General features: G+C 43.1%; 1 protein-coding gene across 5 annotated transcripts in view; it reads right to left on the bottom strand.

The window, feature by feature from the left end:
• The window catches only part of DNAH3 (dynein axonemal heavy chain 3), a 173,703-nt gene that overhangs the window by 125,213 nt on the left and 32,081 nt on the right, over window positions 1–16,409 (bottom strand). For all 5 annotated transcript variants that reach the window (XM_045072734.1, XM_045072730.1, XM_045072731.1 and 2 more), the window contains 6 exons: window positions 16,081–16,260; window positions 11,656–11,792; window positions 9,708–9,813; window positions 9,339–9,517; window positions 3,662–3,846; window positions 2,323–2,446 (listed from right to left, as the gene is read on the bottom strand). In XM_045072734.1, coding sequence (XP_044928669.1) covers window positions 2,323–2,446; window positions 3,662–3,846; window positions 9,339–9,517; window positions 9,708–9,813; window positions 11,656–11,792; window positions 16,081–16,260 — 911 coding nt within the window. The remainder of the gene's footprint in view (window positions 1–2,322; window positions 2,447–3,661; window positions 3,847–9,338; window positions 9,518–9,707; window positions 9,814–11,655; window positions 11,793–16,080; window positions 16,261–16,409) is intronic.

Raw genomic sequence — 16,409 nt, 5'->3', positions numbered from 1 at the left:
CAGGCACTCAGAATTCTGGCATGAAATGGAATTCACTCCAATGTTCAAAGAGAGAGTTTTTAATGAAGGGACTACCTATACAGGTAAGATATGGGTAGCCTCAGAAGGAAGCTATCATGACCCATAGGGCCAAGAGAACAGTGGGAACTGAAACCACGGAGAAGCAAGAATTGTCATTCAGGAGGGATGAAGCTCCTACCGGAGCACCAGGGCCAGACGGGGAAGAAGAGGGGAAAAAGTGATCACTGTCCAAACTCTTGAGGGCTCTCCACTGGGGGAACCCTGCCTGGATCCAACAGTCAAGGAGCCAGTGGCTTGGGTTTTAGTCAACCAGGCACTGTGTAGACAGAGGAGAAAGAGGTGCAAGAAGGAACTGGGTGGGGTGTGGTGAGGGACAGCAAGTGGAGAGTAGTGTTGAAGCCAAAAATTAATGTGGGCTTGTAAAATAGGTCAAATTTCTTGGAGAGGGAATGAGGTTGGCTTCATAGAAAATGAATGAATAAATGAATACTTCTCAGCCCCCCTCACACGTCATTCTCAGGATTAACGCAAAAATGATGGATGTGAGGTTTAAATGTTCACCAAAGAGAAGGCTGAGGCCAGGGCTTCAGGTTATTCTTGGAGTTCCTCCAGCGCTGAATGAATCTGCTGTGGAGAGCCTAGGAACAAGCTGGGCCATTGGTGAGAGTCATCCCTCCAAGAGGGGATGGCCAGTGCCCTTCTCCTCTCATTGTAAGTGCCAGTACTCATTTCTCCCAGGGTCTTTCCTCACTCCTCCGAACTTTAACAACACTTACTGCCTCTAAGCAGTCTTGCAGCACTGTTCCAAAAGTATGCTTGCAAGGTCGTGGTTTAGAAGTGAAGCATTAAAAAAATGCTTTCTCCCCAAAGAAGTTATTACCCAAAGGATGAAGGAAGTAGACAGATTCTGAATGCCTACCAGGTGCTGGGTACCACTCAGGCACAATGTCAGGTCATCTCATTTTGTCCTTCCGCACAATGACAGCTTCTTACATAATGAGATGATTTGAGATGGGCTCTGTTAACTCATTTTCTGGATGAGGATACGGAAGCTCAAAAAAATGAAGAAAATCTTGCTCCTGTTCATCTAACCTACAGATAGGTTCCATGGTGGGGGCTCTTCACAAGGGGACATGGGGTAAATGGGAATGCTGTACTTCCTTAATTTTCCTGTGAATTTAAAACTGTCCCAAGAAATGAAGTCTATTAATTAAAAAATATCAGTAGCATCCATTTGGCCTAAAGTTCTGGGTAGAGAGAGAGAAGAAGGCTGCTGGAAGAAAAATAATTGTGTGCAGGCAATTGTGTGTATACACACACACACACACACACACACACACAATTTTTGTTGTTCTTACTGTTTTTTCTGGATGGCAGACCTAGGCCATATTCTGAAGGCGGTGAATAAAGAGTTTTCTCCTTCAGCCCAAACTCCAATTCTGGGTAGAAATCCTGCTTTTATCCATCCTGGCTTTTATCTACTCTTTTCCTTTCTTGGGAGTATTTGCTGGGATTATAGGACCTAAGGCTAGATGGGTTGGCGGGGGAGTGTCTCATGTGTGAAGGGGATAATAATGGGAATGACTCCACAGTTACAAACCAAGCGTCACAAGCTGGGACGGCCAGGCGTGCGTGTGTGACTTCCCCACCCACATGGTACTTGGCCCTCTTCACTTGAACATTGTTTGATTTTTCAGTAGGTCTGTATTTTCTCTGCCACTGGACTGAAATCTTTATTTAGCAGCCAAACACACTTACCTGTCCAGAATACAGCACAGCACATAGTAAAAATCCATAATAAATACCGGTTGTATTGACAAATAATGGATGAATAAATGATGCGGCCACATGAGCACTGAATAAAACCCCAGCTGCCGAACGGGCCACGTCTCAGCCTCCTACCACGCCTCTATTATCCCCATCTTGCTGCTCGCAGATCTGCGGTCTGCAGTGTAAGGCTGACGATTTTGCTATTATTACTGCGAGGCCATTATTCTGTGCCACTATTTTTGTCCTTTTCTACCTGCACCGCCGAATTCCAGTTGTTCAAGGCAGGGAGGGAAGGCACTGGCAGGGTCACGACAGTGAAGCAGGCTTAAAGAGAGCATCTCTCAGTGGGAAACAAAAGGAAATCCCCTCTCCACCAGTTGTCTTCAGCCTTCACCCACGCCTTGCCGGGGGGGGGGGGGGGGGGGGTGGGGGGGGGGGGGGGGGGGTGGTGTCTCTGAGCAGAACCAGAAACCCGCAGCGTGTTATCAAGCTGGGTATCGTTTCTGGAACAACCTCACACTCTCTCTGTACCTTTTAATGAGGTCCATCTCGGCCTGATCCCTCTTGTTAAGGAGCAGGTTTCGGCTGTTTTCAAAGATATCTTCGATCTGGTCTGGCCAGAGGAACAGAGTGCTGTTCAGTTTGATATCCTCTTCTGCAAAACACATACAGTCTGCTCCAGGACACTGCTCATCATAGGTCAGCATGCGGGGAATTAATTCGGCAGAACGAGAGGTTAACGGAAGTGCGTGAGGGCGTGGCTATGAAATATGGGGCCATTATGGATTAGTGATAGCCAACATTTACTGAGCACTTTCCAAGTGCCAGGCTAGAAGGACAAGCGCATCCTTGTTTTCACAGATGGGAAAACAAAATTGAGCCAGGTAGTCAAGCCAAGTAGTCACCGCTAGAAGACAGCTAGAAGGCAGCAGAGACCATTTCAGACCCAGCCTAACCAACGCCGAATATTCTAACCACTATACTCACTGCTTTCCCAGGCTGGGTCTGAGCAGGGTAGCCTTGGGCTCAAGTTCCAGTTCTCCTCTTTAAAAACTGTCACCTCTTCTGAGTCCCAGTCTCCCTTTTGGTTAAATGTCAGTAATAAAATCGGTGCCAGATGCCCCACGCATCCTAAGGCTCTGGTCAGCTGAAATGTCCTAGGTTCCCTCTGTGCCCTTGCGAACTTAGGAAGCAGAGGTCCAGTGTGTGTTCATAAGGTCAAGGGCACAGCTCATGAATGTGCAGTTTAGGACACTGTTTTCCACTCTCAGTCCCTATGTCTCCCTCCCATCACCCTTGCCCCCAGACACCATGAACACTAGGTAATTCACAGATATTTTGAGATGGAAGAAAGATCTGAAAACTTGGCTTGTGGATAGTGTCTCAGTTTTTCCTTCAGAACCTGATCCCTACAAAACTCTACCAGTAAGCCTTACAGGGCTCTGGCCATTTCTTTCCTTTTAAGATATGCAGGAGCATGAAGGGAAGTGTCCTGGCCTCTCCTCAAAGGCAGGACTGTATTAAGACTATAGATGAATGAAATCTATCCATCTATAAAAGGACTCTGCATTTGGCAGTGACTTTTTCAGAAACACCAGCCAAAAGATATCAAGAGAGGCATCTAAGAACTCATCAAATCCTTAGATACTTCTCATGGTCTAACAATAAGATCCCCTTGGCTTGATTAGAATTCCTATGGATAAGAGCATGGAATTCGTGCCTCTAACATTCTGGGGACGCTTGAAAAGCAGCTCTCCCAATATTGACATTGAAATGGTAGGACTGCTAACTCCCCTTCTTAACTCCTTATCTCAAAAAATATAGATATACCTATACATTCGCATATAAATCTTTAGGGTGTTGGACTTACGGGGCAAGACTGCATAGTCCATCAGAAACTCCAACCGTTCAATTGCATCTCGAAGTTGCCTCCTGAGTTTGAACACGGTGACATCACTGGATTTCTTTAAGAATTCAATGAGGGATACCAGCTCCTCCGTGTTGGCAGGAATCTCACTGACTTTGTCTGCGATGGTGTTGTACTGATTACAAATGCTACAGAGAGAGAAAAAGCTACTCTCACCATTATCCTCTAAAATCACTTTCTTATAAGATCCATTATGCTAAATAGGCATGATTCTTATTTGGAGACTAGAAAAATGGTTTCTAACTTTTCTCTACCTGCAGATCTGTGATGGGTAATATTTACATGCACGCTACTCTTCAAGCAAAAAAAAAAACCAAAAAACAGTAATAAAAGAAATAATAACTCATGGGTTTACTATGTGCCATGCCCCATTCTAATCACTGGATATAGATTAGCTCATGTAAGCTCCACATCAATTCTTAGGTGTAGGGACTATCACAACCAACATTTTTGGATGGAAGAAAGTGAGGCTGAGTCACTTTATCCAAAGCAACATGGTGTGGAGGAGTCAGAGACAAGATGTGAACTTGGTTCAATCGATTCCAAAGCTTGTTCTCTTAACAAATGCACCATGGGTAGAACCCAGATTTAGACCACAACAATATGAACAGCACCACCACCACCAATAGCGACTCCTCGACTTTTATGCTGAAGTAGAACACTAAGTTAATTGGTAATCACTACTCTTCAAAGTACGGCAGCAAACTTATCCTCGTGTGCTGGAGGTAGTTACTGGATGGCAAAAAGAAACTGACATTCAGCCACTGGGACCACTAAATCGAACTGCCCACTTCCCAGACTGGAGACTATGAGAAAAGGATACTACTCAGTATAATTCAAACACGCTCTAATTTATGCAAAAACCAATGAGGAGGGACGCCTGGGGGGCTCAGTTGGTTAAGCATCTGACTTCAGCTTGGGTCATGATCCCAGGGTCCCTGCTGAGCAGGGAATCTGCTTTCCCTCCCCTTCTGTAGCTCCCCCTGTTTATGCTCTCTCTCTCTCCCACACTCTCTCAAATAAATAAATAAAATCTTAAAAAATGATGATTTTCATCCATATTTTAATTATAATTAGGAACAAATGATCTGCAATACATCCATTCCTAACAGAGTGGTCCTCAAGAAATGTTAGCGATAGCTACCACAGTTTTTGTCATTAGTAAATAATCATTATATGTTGACATTCACACATTATAGATAAAAAATACATCCAAAACTAATGACATACTGTATGGTGACTAACAACATAATTAAAAAAAACCCATTTCTCTCAGTATTTTCAGTCCTCAATATTCCTTTTTTTTTTTTTTTTAAAGATTTTATTTATTTATTTGACAGAGATCACAAGTAGGCAGAGAGGCGGGATTGGTGGGGGGATGGAAGCAGGCTCCCTGCTGAGCAGAGAGTCTGATGCAGGGCTTGATCTCATGACCCTGGGATCCTGACCTGAGCTGAAGGCAGAGGCTTTAACTCACTGAGCCACTCAGGTGCCACCCCTTTTTTTAAAAAATTTAATTATAAGTGACACTCTATATTCCTTCTTAAAGTAAGGAGACACCCCCATTGTGAAGCTAATTGTATGTACCGAACTGAAGAAAAAAATAATTAAACCATCTTGGCAGATGCTTCCAGGATTTTAGAAATGAATTTTTATACAACTTAGAAACTTTCTGCAGAGAAACATTACCTACTGCACTACTACATGGTATTCTCCACTTCAGACCTAGAAGACACGTCCAGGCTCCTTTGTATTTTTAGCTGGATATCTTACTTGTCACCTTGGGCTGCCATAACAAAATATCACAGACTGGGTGGCCTAAACAACAGAAAATTATTTTCTCACAGTTCTGGAGGTGGCGAAGTCCAAGGTCAAGGTACTGACTGATTTGGTTCCTGGTGAGGGCTTTCTTCTCTCCTTGCAGACAGCTGCCTTCTCACTGTGACCTCATGTGGTGGACGGGGAAACAGTTCTGGCGTCTCTTCCTCTTCTTATTGGGGGCACTAGCCCTATTAGATTAGGGACCCATCCTTGTGACCTCATTTAACCTCATCATCTCCTCATAGGCCTTGGCTTCAAATGTAGTCACGCACCGAGCACTAGAGTTTTGCGGTAGACTGAATGCATGGGCACCCCCAAATTTTTAATGTTAAAACCTAATCCTCAATGTAATGGTGTTTGGAGGTGGCCTCTGGGAGGTAAGTAGCTCATGAGAGCTTCCCCTCATAAAGGGGTTTAGAGCTTTTATAAGAGAGAGACCCCCTCACTCATTTTTCCATGTGAGGACACAGGAAGAAGAGGACCATGTACATAGAACCAGGAAGCAGGCTCTCAATAGATACCATATCTGTCGGAGACTTTATCTTGGACTTCATAGCCTCCAGAACTGAGAGACATGAATGAATGAATGGATGTTTGGTTGAGAGAATGAATTTCTGTTGTTTATGAGCCATTCAGCCCATGGTAGTCTGTTGTAGTATCCCAAACAGGCTAAGACAGAATTCAACACTTGAATTTGGAGAAGGGGACAGTTCAGTCCATTGCAGGTATGGTCACGTGACTGAGTTGCAGTCAGTATGAAATGGGAAGCAGGGATGAGTATCACCTTTAGGGGCAGCACGTAAAACTGTCCTTGCATGTTCCTTCACGCTCTTTCCGCCTTCCAACTGTCTAGCATGTCAGCACTTAGAATGGCCCTGAAAGCTACATGTTAAAGATGTAAAGTCACCATCTGCTTGAATTTCTGGGTGTACCATAGTAGGTCACCCCCACCAATCTGGAGCTACCCCGAGAAGAAAAAACTTCTATAGTGTTCAGTCATGGCATCTTCAATCTATTTGTTACAGCATCTAGCCTAGCCCCAATACAGGTAGGTCGTCTCAGTGTGACAGACTCTTACTTGATGAGAATTCATCCTTCCTCCCTTTTGTATGAGAATTCAGAGGATAAATATTATGTGGCTACTAGTTATCAGCTTCTTGCAAAGGCCCAGAAGGGTGGCAGAAAACCACTACCCATTAAACTCTCCAAAAAGTCCTTGGTATGGGTCATTGATATGAGGCATCTGACCAACACAATACCTTACCAATATCCAGGGATAAGGTGAGGACAGAAAACATTGCTTTCTACATAGACAGATGATGGTATTTAAAATCTAAAAGGCCAGAGGTTCCACAAGCACAGGGCTATTCTCTGGTGTAGGAGATAACATATAAGGGAGACCAATTAATCCTGCATCAGTCTGTGGTCTCTCTCTGTTGTCATTATTTGGGTAAGAGCTCTCACACTGAAGGAAACAAGCAGCTGGGCCACAGGGATAACTATTTATCTCTATGCAGGTCCTTGAATTTTTCATCAGTAGTTCAGGTCTCTGCTTTAGCAGCTTTAAACCAACGTACCTGCAGTGGGTATGAACGGCATGCCCACTTTTCTACCAGTGCACTCCAAAGTGCCCTCCCTGCCTTTATGGGCAGAGCACCCCCATTCTAGGGGGCACCTAGTCACTGGCAACAGAAAGGCACCCCACTCCCAGCAATGGCAGGACAATCAAGTGGTAAGGACAGGGTTTGGGATGAGGAGACTCAAATTCAAACCCACTTACTTAGGCAAGTAAGGTTTTCTTCCTGGGCCTCATTTTCTCCTCCATTCAGTAAAGGATCTTACTTGTATCTGTCTTACCTACTCTTGGGGTTGTTGAGAGAGTTCAGTGAGTCAGAGTCATTATTTATTTTTAAGGCAGAAAGAAAGAATCTTAGCCACCACCTTGGGGTTTCTGCATCCTTAGAAATCCTTGGGGCCACAAGGAGACTTTTATTTTCACTTACATCTAAAAGGCCTAATTACACCACTTATTTTGATGAGGATGGATACTCTGACTGGCCAAAGTACCATGTTGCTTTGATTTAACATGAAAAAATGGACTACTTCTTACAAAATAAATTTTCTTTGATGCTCAAACTTCCCAAAGAAAGCATCCTACTAGTTTGAAGTATTTCTATTGTCCTGGTCCCCAAACCTTAATTCTATAGGCGAAGACACTGAAGATCTAGTAGGTAAAGCCAGAGGACACACAACAGAAGGTCTTAGATTCAAAACCAAATCTTCTGGCTCCTAAACCAGGAACCTTACCATTTCATCACTCTGTGAAAAAGCTGAGTGTGGTAGGTGCGGTGGTTGGCCACAAGGACTCTGGGGTCAAAATAAACGAGGTGAGGCCCTGTATGTGCTACTTGCTAACCTCTGGGAAGTCTCAGTTCCTTCATCAACATAATGGACAGACCAGTGAACAACCTTTTAGGGTTGTTCTATTTTTTTTTAAAAGATTTTATTTATTTATTTGATAGAGAGTGATCACAAGTAGGCAGAGAGAGAGAGGGAAGCAGGCCCCCTGCTGAGCAGAGAGCCTGATGCGGGACCCGATCCCAGGACCCTGAGATCATGACCTGCACTGAAGGCAGCGGCTTAACCCACTGAGCCACCCAGGTGCCCCTAGGGTTGTTCTAAAGACTTGATTAGATCTATACTGTTCGGAATGCTTACACAGTGCCTGGACTATAACATGTGCTGGAAAAACGGTAGCTTACTATTATCCAAAATTTGCTCATGAGTTTCTGAAATGTATTTTGTAAACTTAAGGTGCTACATAATGTTAAAATTCTCTCTCTCTCTACATTTTTATATATGTATATGTAATAAGAATAATACAACATATAACACTGTTGGTAGTGGTAGTGTTTACTAAATCATCTTAGTCTAGAGCTAAAAGCACTCTGAAGAAGAGAGCTAGAAAGACGTGGATTAGTCATTTTGTAAGTTTCAAATAGTTCACCATGGTGTTTGGTTCAGTGCTGCCCCAAAGACCCACATCAGCCTGGTGTCACACATGCCAGGACTTTCTGAGGCAACTGGAAAGAGAGAAACCATTTTCCCCTCTGGATGGGAACCTGAGAGGATATAAGCCTGGAGCTTCCGGGCCCACAAACAGGACAGCGCCTGTTAGAGATGAAAGCTGAGTAGAGGGAGAAATGCTGCATCCTACCTGCAGGTTTGAGGGCCTGAAGCTGGCAATTCCCGAACTTTTCAATATGTGAGCTCCAAATTCCCTTTTTCATTTTAGCCAGTCTATCTGAGCTTGTATCCCTTAGAAACCAAGATATCTTGACAAATATATAGTCACCAGTGAAATGAAGCTACCGCATAGAGCTTGAGATTGATCAACAGAATCCTCAGACCTATACAGCAGACACCTGCACGGGAGTGATTCCACGGGGAGCCAGTAAGCACCCTCTATCTCTGAATATATGCTAGATGGCCGGGGAAAGGGCCTCTGACCTCAGACAGCAAAGCGCATGGGGCAGCATCTCCCTGAAGATGTCTCCAAGAAAGCCAAGGCTGAGGGATCAGAGATGGACAGCTGCAGGAGGCCTCCCACCTGCCTGCTCCAAGCCCCAAATTCACCTTCTAGCCTGAACCTGAATTCCCTGCCTCCATCACTCTGGGGCAGAAACAGCTTGAGCCAGAAGTTCTGTCTGGTCATGGCTGGGAGGTGCAAGTTCTGGCTACATTTTCATTGTCCCGTTCACACCCCATGTTGTTGTCTCTCTGTCCACAGTAACAGTACCTGGTATTCATGTTCCGGTTTACGTCCACTTGGAATTGGATCAGACGGTCTTTAAGATTTTGGGCTCGCTCACAGAGGTCATAATTTAGGCTCATGGTATCAAGGCAGAACATGGCCAAAGGCACGGTAATGTGCATGGATGCAATTTCGTTTCTCCGCCTTTTTATGCTACGGATCCTCTGTAGAAAGGAGCACAGTTGGTAGCTTGATTTGCCTTTAGCCTCTGTGCACCTGACCCCAGCAGCCCCCCACCAGCCAACCTAGTCCAATGCTGAGCACAACATGTATACTAACAAACACACTGACTATGTCTTGGATTGTGTGCAGCATGTGTCACCAAGATATAAAATATCAAATGATATGTCCTACCACCACAAAATCCTCAATTTCATGGTTTTCTTTCAGGAACGCAGTGATGTTTTGTTCTGCCATGTTATCCAATAAGTCATCATACTTTTTGTAGACATTTAAGTATCTGCCATAATCGAAGAGCATAACATCAGACATGCAAATACAGGTCACCAAGTCAGATTACGAAGAGTGGCAAATGAAGACATAAGATCATAAAAATTAGCCCAAGCCAGGAAAGGGAAACAGAATGTGGCAAAAAGTGTAGTGAACTGGGAATTCAGACCGTTAGCTTCAAATTCCAATTTTGCCACTTCCTAGCTGCATGAATTTAGACAAGATATTTCTCTTTTCCAAAAATCAGTGTCTTTAGTTTTAAGTGAAAATGATGACACCTCGTAGTATTGTTTTAAGGCTTACCTATAATAATGTGCATATAAAGCATCTAGTACAATGCCTGATATACAGTAAATCTGTAATAAACATTGGTTCCTATCCTTTCGTTCAGCAATAAAATTCTATGTCTAAATTTTAAGATGAAAATTGGGAACTAACAAACCTAAAATCTATTGGATAAAATTAAGTTTTCCTCTCTTAAAAGATCACGCAAAAATGGCTGCACAGATTTCTCTCAAATTGGAGGTTGTATTTGGGATGCTGTGACTTTAAGTTTGAATTAGGGATGCCGGGCTGGCTCAGTCAGTGGACCATGTGACTCTCGATCTTGTGGTCATGAGTTCAAGCCCCACGCTGGGCATGGAGCCTACTTTAAATAATAAAAATAATAAAATAAAATAATAGTGAAATAAAATAAAGATGATAATGGAGTAAGCAGAATTAGTTTTGTCAGGCCCAGGAGTTGGCCAATACTTCAGAGAGTCTAAAGCTGAGATATAATATGAGGACTAGTCAGTCCAAAAAAACAAACAAACAAACTGTGTGTTAGACTCCAAGAATAGGGCAAACAGAGCTTTCAGATAGATGTCTCCAAATCAAATTCATAAGGACAGAGATTCCAAATTGACTCTATGATTTTCAGACCAGAAGTAGTTCTTAACTGGGGGTGATCTGACCACTCAGGGGACATTTGGCCATGTCTGGGGATGATTTTGGTTGTAATGACCACAGGGGGATCCTGCTGGCTATACCTATACCTATAGGTATAGGTCAGGGATTCTGCTAAACATCCTACCATGGCACAACAGTTCCTCACAGTTAGAGTTTTCTGGTCTAAAATGTTGACAGAGCCACAGTCAAGAGCCATGTATTCTGGTTTGACTGGGAGAGCCCAGATTTACACTTGTTGTCCCACAGCAATTGTTAATAAAGCCCTCTTCCTTCTCAAAGTGTCTCCTTTTGGAAGCTGTATTATATGAGCCCCTAAACTAGGGACTGCTCACATGAACAACTGTGAGACATTTTACAGTACAATGATTAAAGAGCATTCAGATAACTTGTCCTCAATCCCCTTCCTTTAATCCCTAAATCCAAAAACCTCTAAAAACAGAAAGCTGCTTCAATATGTTATTGGATGGCAAAAGCTGGCCTAAACCAATGTGAGGCTACTTGGGGGAATATTCATATTTTTCAATGTAGAAGTATCAACATGTTTCATTAAGGGATGCTTCCTGAGATCCTGCTGAAGCTGCATCATTGTATAAAATATAATCATTATGTTACTTTTCTAAAATCCAGAAATTTCTAAAGGCCAAAACCTGTCTGGCCTCATAGCTTTCAGATAATAGAGGTGGACCTGTAAATTGAATTTGAATTCTGGCTCTCCTATTTATTTGCAGTGTAATATTGGGAAAGCTTCCTCATCTGTAGAATGGGAATAAGCAGTAATACCATTGTAAGCATTGGCTATTATTACTATGAATGTGTTTCTGATGTGTGGGAATAGTGACCATGTATTTGATGACAAGCAAACCAATATGAAAATGGCTAAGTTACAAGTAAACCAACTTACTTGTGGGGGCCAACTTGATTTTTCTGATATACCTCAAAGGTTTGATCCACAAAATCAGAAACTAGTTTTTCTTCAGTGTTCACAGTTCCAAGAATCAAATTATAGCCTTTCAGCTCCGGGAACAGGATAGATTCCACCTAAAGAACAGAAACCACCTCTGATGTCACAGGACATCCACGAGACACAAGAAGGGAATGGCACCAAAAGGTAAAACCTTTTGCAGCAGACACATTTTCAGGGACACCAGATACATTTTCACTCTTTTTCCTCTTGGATAATGCCAGAACTATCCTCTACTTTCTTCTCCCTGGTTTTGGGTTACTTATCATTTCCTCATCCTCGCAAGTCTCCGGTCCATGAAGAATCACCCTGTGCCTCCAATTAGGATGTTAGGTTTCCCTGCTTAAGGTTTACATTCTAAACTTTTTCCACTCAGCACAATCATAATTAAATAATGTGTAATGAGCTTCTCTGCGTTTGTCATAGGTTTAAATACCATGAAGGCCTGGATCCTATCTCACTTTGTCAGTATTGTGAAGGGTTCAACAAGTGTTTGGCACATAGTTAAGTGCTTAATAAACACTGTGTGACTGAATGAATATTATAGTGATGTTCCTTGTCCCCTGCCCACATCAGCTTTTCCTAATGAAAAGCTACTAGAGACATGAGTTCTAATCCTGATTCTGCCACTAACTAACCATGCAACCTTAGCTAAGCTACTTCTCCTCTCTGAACTTCCATTTTCTCATCTGAGGAAAAGGAGAGATACTAGATGCTTCTCTCAGCTCGGGGGGGTGGGGGGGAAATCCATGGCTTTATGGTCTTGAAGCTAGAACAGTATCTTTTCTGATAATTCAAGTTCTCTAACTTCTTCATGGCATGTGTGTGTCCCTGAGAAATGTTCTCACTTGCATGACTCATGAAGATGGCCAAGTCCCTGCTGGGGATCCGGTGCCCTCCCCTCTAAGAAAGCTAACAGTGATTGGTCCCAGCAAAGACTGTCAGAGAGCTCTACTTGGTGACAGCCATTACATACAGCAGATAGGAATGTACTGATTTAGAAAGGGGGAAAGGCTAGTGCAAATAGTCTGTGTTCCTTCTTTGGACAATCCAAAAGTTTTTAAGCCAGTGGAGGAACAACTTCTTGGCTGTGGCCATACTGAAGACAGCAGTTGAAAGCAAAGGGATGAAGGATCTGGCATTGGTCAAGCATACAGATGAAATGGTTTAAAGACACACGACTGGCACATTTAGGCCATGTAAGAGATTGCATATGGGCAGCATAAGGGATTGTTTCTTTGGAAGAGGTCTTCAGTTGAAAGAGGAAGTAACACCTTTTATTGCCCTTTAAATCGGGCAGTCTGTAAAACTAAGCTGAGATTAGTGTTGTCTTCTCCAGATAATCATGGTTACGATCTGCAGATCTCCCTGACCCTCCGGTCCCTGACTTCCTGGTCTTGTGGTCACCCTCAGAGCCTACGCCTACACCCTTGCCCAAGTTTGGGATTTCCCTGGCACTTGGAGTGAGAAAATTCTCCCATCAAGAGAGACACTGGCCCAAGGAGACCCTTTCCACAGTAGTGTGTGTGTGTGTGTGTGTGTGTGTGTGTGTGAGAGAGAGAGAGAGAAAGAAAGAGTGTGTATTTCTGATTATGAAAGTAACACGTTAACATGGTTGCTAATGCGAATTTAAAAAATTTTTTTTAAGATTTTATTTATTTATTGGACAGAGAGAGCAGAAGAGGGCATAAGCAGGGGGAGTAGCAAATCGAGAGGGAAAAGCAGGCTTTGTACTGAGCAGGGAGCCCCATGCAGGATTCAATTCCTGGACCCTGGGAATATGAGCTGAATTGAAGACAGATGTTTAACCCATTGAGCCACGCAGGCGCCCCAGATTTAAATTTTCCTTATTGCGTTTTTAGTTTTAGAAAACCCTTCTTTATTTCACCCCACCTCATTTTATTTATGCCTCTCATTCCCCTCCTCATTTCAATCAGTATTATAGCATTTATGGTTCTTTTTTTTTTTTTTTTTTTTTTGCTAAGACAACTATTTTCTAATATTTACTTTGGTTTCCTCTAGTAACCTTCTCATAAATAGGCTTCTCTTTGCATTTTCAAAGCCTCATGTTAACATTTTTTCCAACTTTCAAAATTTATGTTTAGGGGGCACCTGCCTGCCACGGTTAGTGGCTCCACAGTTTGTGGAGCATGGGACTCCTGATCTCAGGATGAAGTTCAAGCACCACACTGGGTGTGGAGATTACTTAAAAATAAGATCTTAAGAAAATAAAATAAATAAAGGGGTGCCTGGGTGGCTCAGTTGGTTAAGCATCTGACTTCAGCTCTGGTCATGATCTCAGGGTCCTGTGTCGAGGCCTGCATCAGGCTCCCTGCTCAGCGTGATGTCTGCTTCTCCCTTTCCCTCTCCCTCTGCCCTTACTCCCACTTGTGCTCTCTCCCTTACTCTCTCTCAAATAAATAAATAAAATCTTAAAAAATTAATTAAATAAAACATATTTAACCATAAAAAAGACAAGTCTGGCAAGGGTCGGGGATACTGTCCACCTGTTGTTCTTAGATCTTATTAGATATTCAACCTGAGGGGCTATTATTTTAAAGTTATAATACCCAGTTCAGAGATAAAACAGTGTGAGGGGTTTGAGGCAGGAGGCAGTGCTGTAGGCATTCTAGATGGAGAATGTTGAGCCTGGGTTGTTTTTCCTCACAGCCTGATAAAGTCCCATTGGCATTCACCTGGGTCTAGTTTTCAACCCCAGTACACACTTTGACCTGTGACTGTTATCTTCTTGCTATGACAATCCACTAAATCTACTACCATCCTTGCTGGGTGTTTGCTGGAGCAGCCACATGAGCCCTGGGCTCTCCTAGCCCAGCTGCTCGCAAGCACTGCTAATCAACAGCAGTGAAGGAGAACTTGACTGGTATGTACTTAATCTGTCCCCAAGCCCCACACTTATCCTTCCAAATTACATGGTCCTCTCTTTCATTTCCTTCCTAGGAATATGGATGGGTAGGAGAGTAACCCACTGCTTCTTCCCCCTCTGCACACCCAGTTTTCTTGTTAACCAGGCTTGGTTGGGCTTGAGACCCCAAATTTAAAGTTATCTGGTGAAATCAACTGGAGCATTTGGCCTATAGCCCCCAGCTCTAATCTTGAGCTCTTAGAATCCTCTAAGTACATGACTGCAAAGAGAAGAGTACTTAAGAGCATCTGAGTATGACACATAACACATAATTCTGGGGACGGAGGGTAGGAGAGAAGAGAGAGAGAGAAAAACACTCCCCAGTTTCCTTCCCCATGCGGGGCTAGACACTGGTCTTGCCACATCAACCACACAGAGGGAAACAGAAGACAGATCACAAAAGAGTCACACTCATGTGGGTGATCCTGCCCAGCTCTAAAAGTCTGCTAAGCGTCTGGAACATGATTAGCAATGCCATCCTGGGAAGGAAACTGGAAGGGGCTTGAACCAGGAAGGTAAGCTTCAATCTTTCCCTTTGATGCCTGTAGTGGTTAAACAAACAAAGAAACAAACACACACACGGAACGTCAAGAACTAAATTAGATATCGTTTTATCAAGGTTCTGGTGGGTTCATGGCATTGTTCCATCGTGAATCAACCCAAGTTGGATATGACTTGGGACATATCTGCTCCTTTGAATTTGGATCATGGTGGGCCGGACAGGGGTGTGTGGGGGGGGGACTCTACTTGGTCACTCCTAATGCTCTTATTAAAAGTACAATTCTTGGGACACCTGGGTGACTCAGTTGGTTAAGCGTCTGACTCTTGATTTTGGCTAAGGTCATGATCTCAGGGTCCTGGGATCAAGGCCTACGTCAGGCTCCAAGCCAGTAATGAGTCAATTTGAGATTTTCTCCCTCTCCCTCTGTCCTTCTCCTGCTTGTGTGCACAAGCATTCTCCTTCTCAAATAAACAAATAAATCTTAAAAAAAAAATAAAAAATAAAAGTAGGAGCACCTGGGTGGCTCAGTTGTTTAAGCATCTGCCTTTAGCTCAGGTCATGATCTCAGGGTCCTGAGACCAAACTCCATGTTGGGCTCCCTGCTCAGCAAGGAGTCTGCTTCTCCCTCTGCACCTCTCCCTGTCATGTACTCACTCTCTCTCTCTCTCAAATAAATAAAATCTTTTAAAAAATAAAATAAAAAAAAATAAAAGCACAATTCTCAAATATGTGGACATTTCTTTATGGCCCAAATCTTTATGGGGTTTGAGCTCTTAGAATCTTCAGAAACCAAAGGGGGGGGGCATACTTCCTTTTACTTTGGTATTTATCTCCCAACGTAAGACTCCCCTAACTGAATACCTTGTGCAAACAGCTGTTTAAAATTTATTTTATTCAGTAAGTAAAAGCAAAACAAATGATTAAGTTGATACTATACCTTGGGGATCTCCCTAGAGTTCTTAATAATTTCCAAGAAAGAGTTGCGTATTAATTCCCAGCAGTCATCAAAAGATGGATTAAAGACGATAACGGGATCATGGACTTCAAGTTTGATCATGATGAGCTGAGGCATGAAGAACTCCATCTCTTGGTAAGGCTCCTCAAAATCATTCCCAGCCTTTAGGAGACAAAAGATAAGGCGGCTGTCACAAGGTAAGGCCTTCCAGAATCAAAGGAGTGAATTTTACCCATTCACAGTACAAAACAAACACCAGAAAAGGAAATGCAGAGTCTCACACACTATTTGTGTTCAAAGAAGGGCTAAGT

Source organism: Mustela putorius, unplaced genomic scaffold (assembly GCF_011764305.1).
Source record: "Mustela putorius furo isolate JIRA1106 unplaced genomic scaffold, ASM1176430v1.1 tig00004043_pilon_pilon_pilon, whole genome shotgun sequence".
In the NCBI taxonomy this organism is placed as follows: Eukaryota; Metazoa; Chordata; class Mammalia; order Carnivora; family Mustelidae; genus Mustela; species Mustela putorius.
This window is presented reverse-complemented; position numbering and strand designations above follow the sequence as displayed.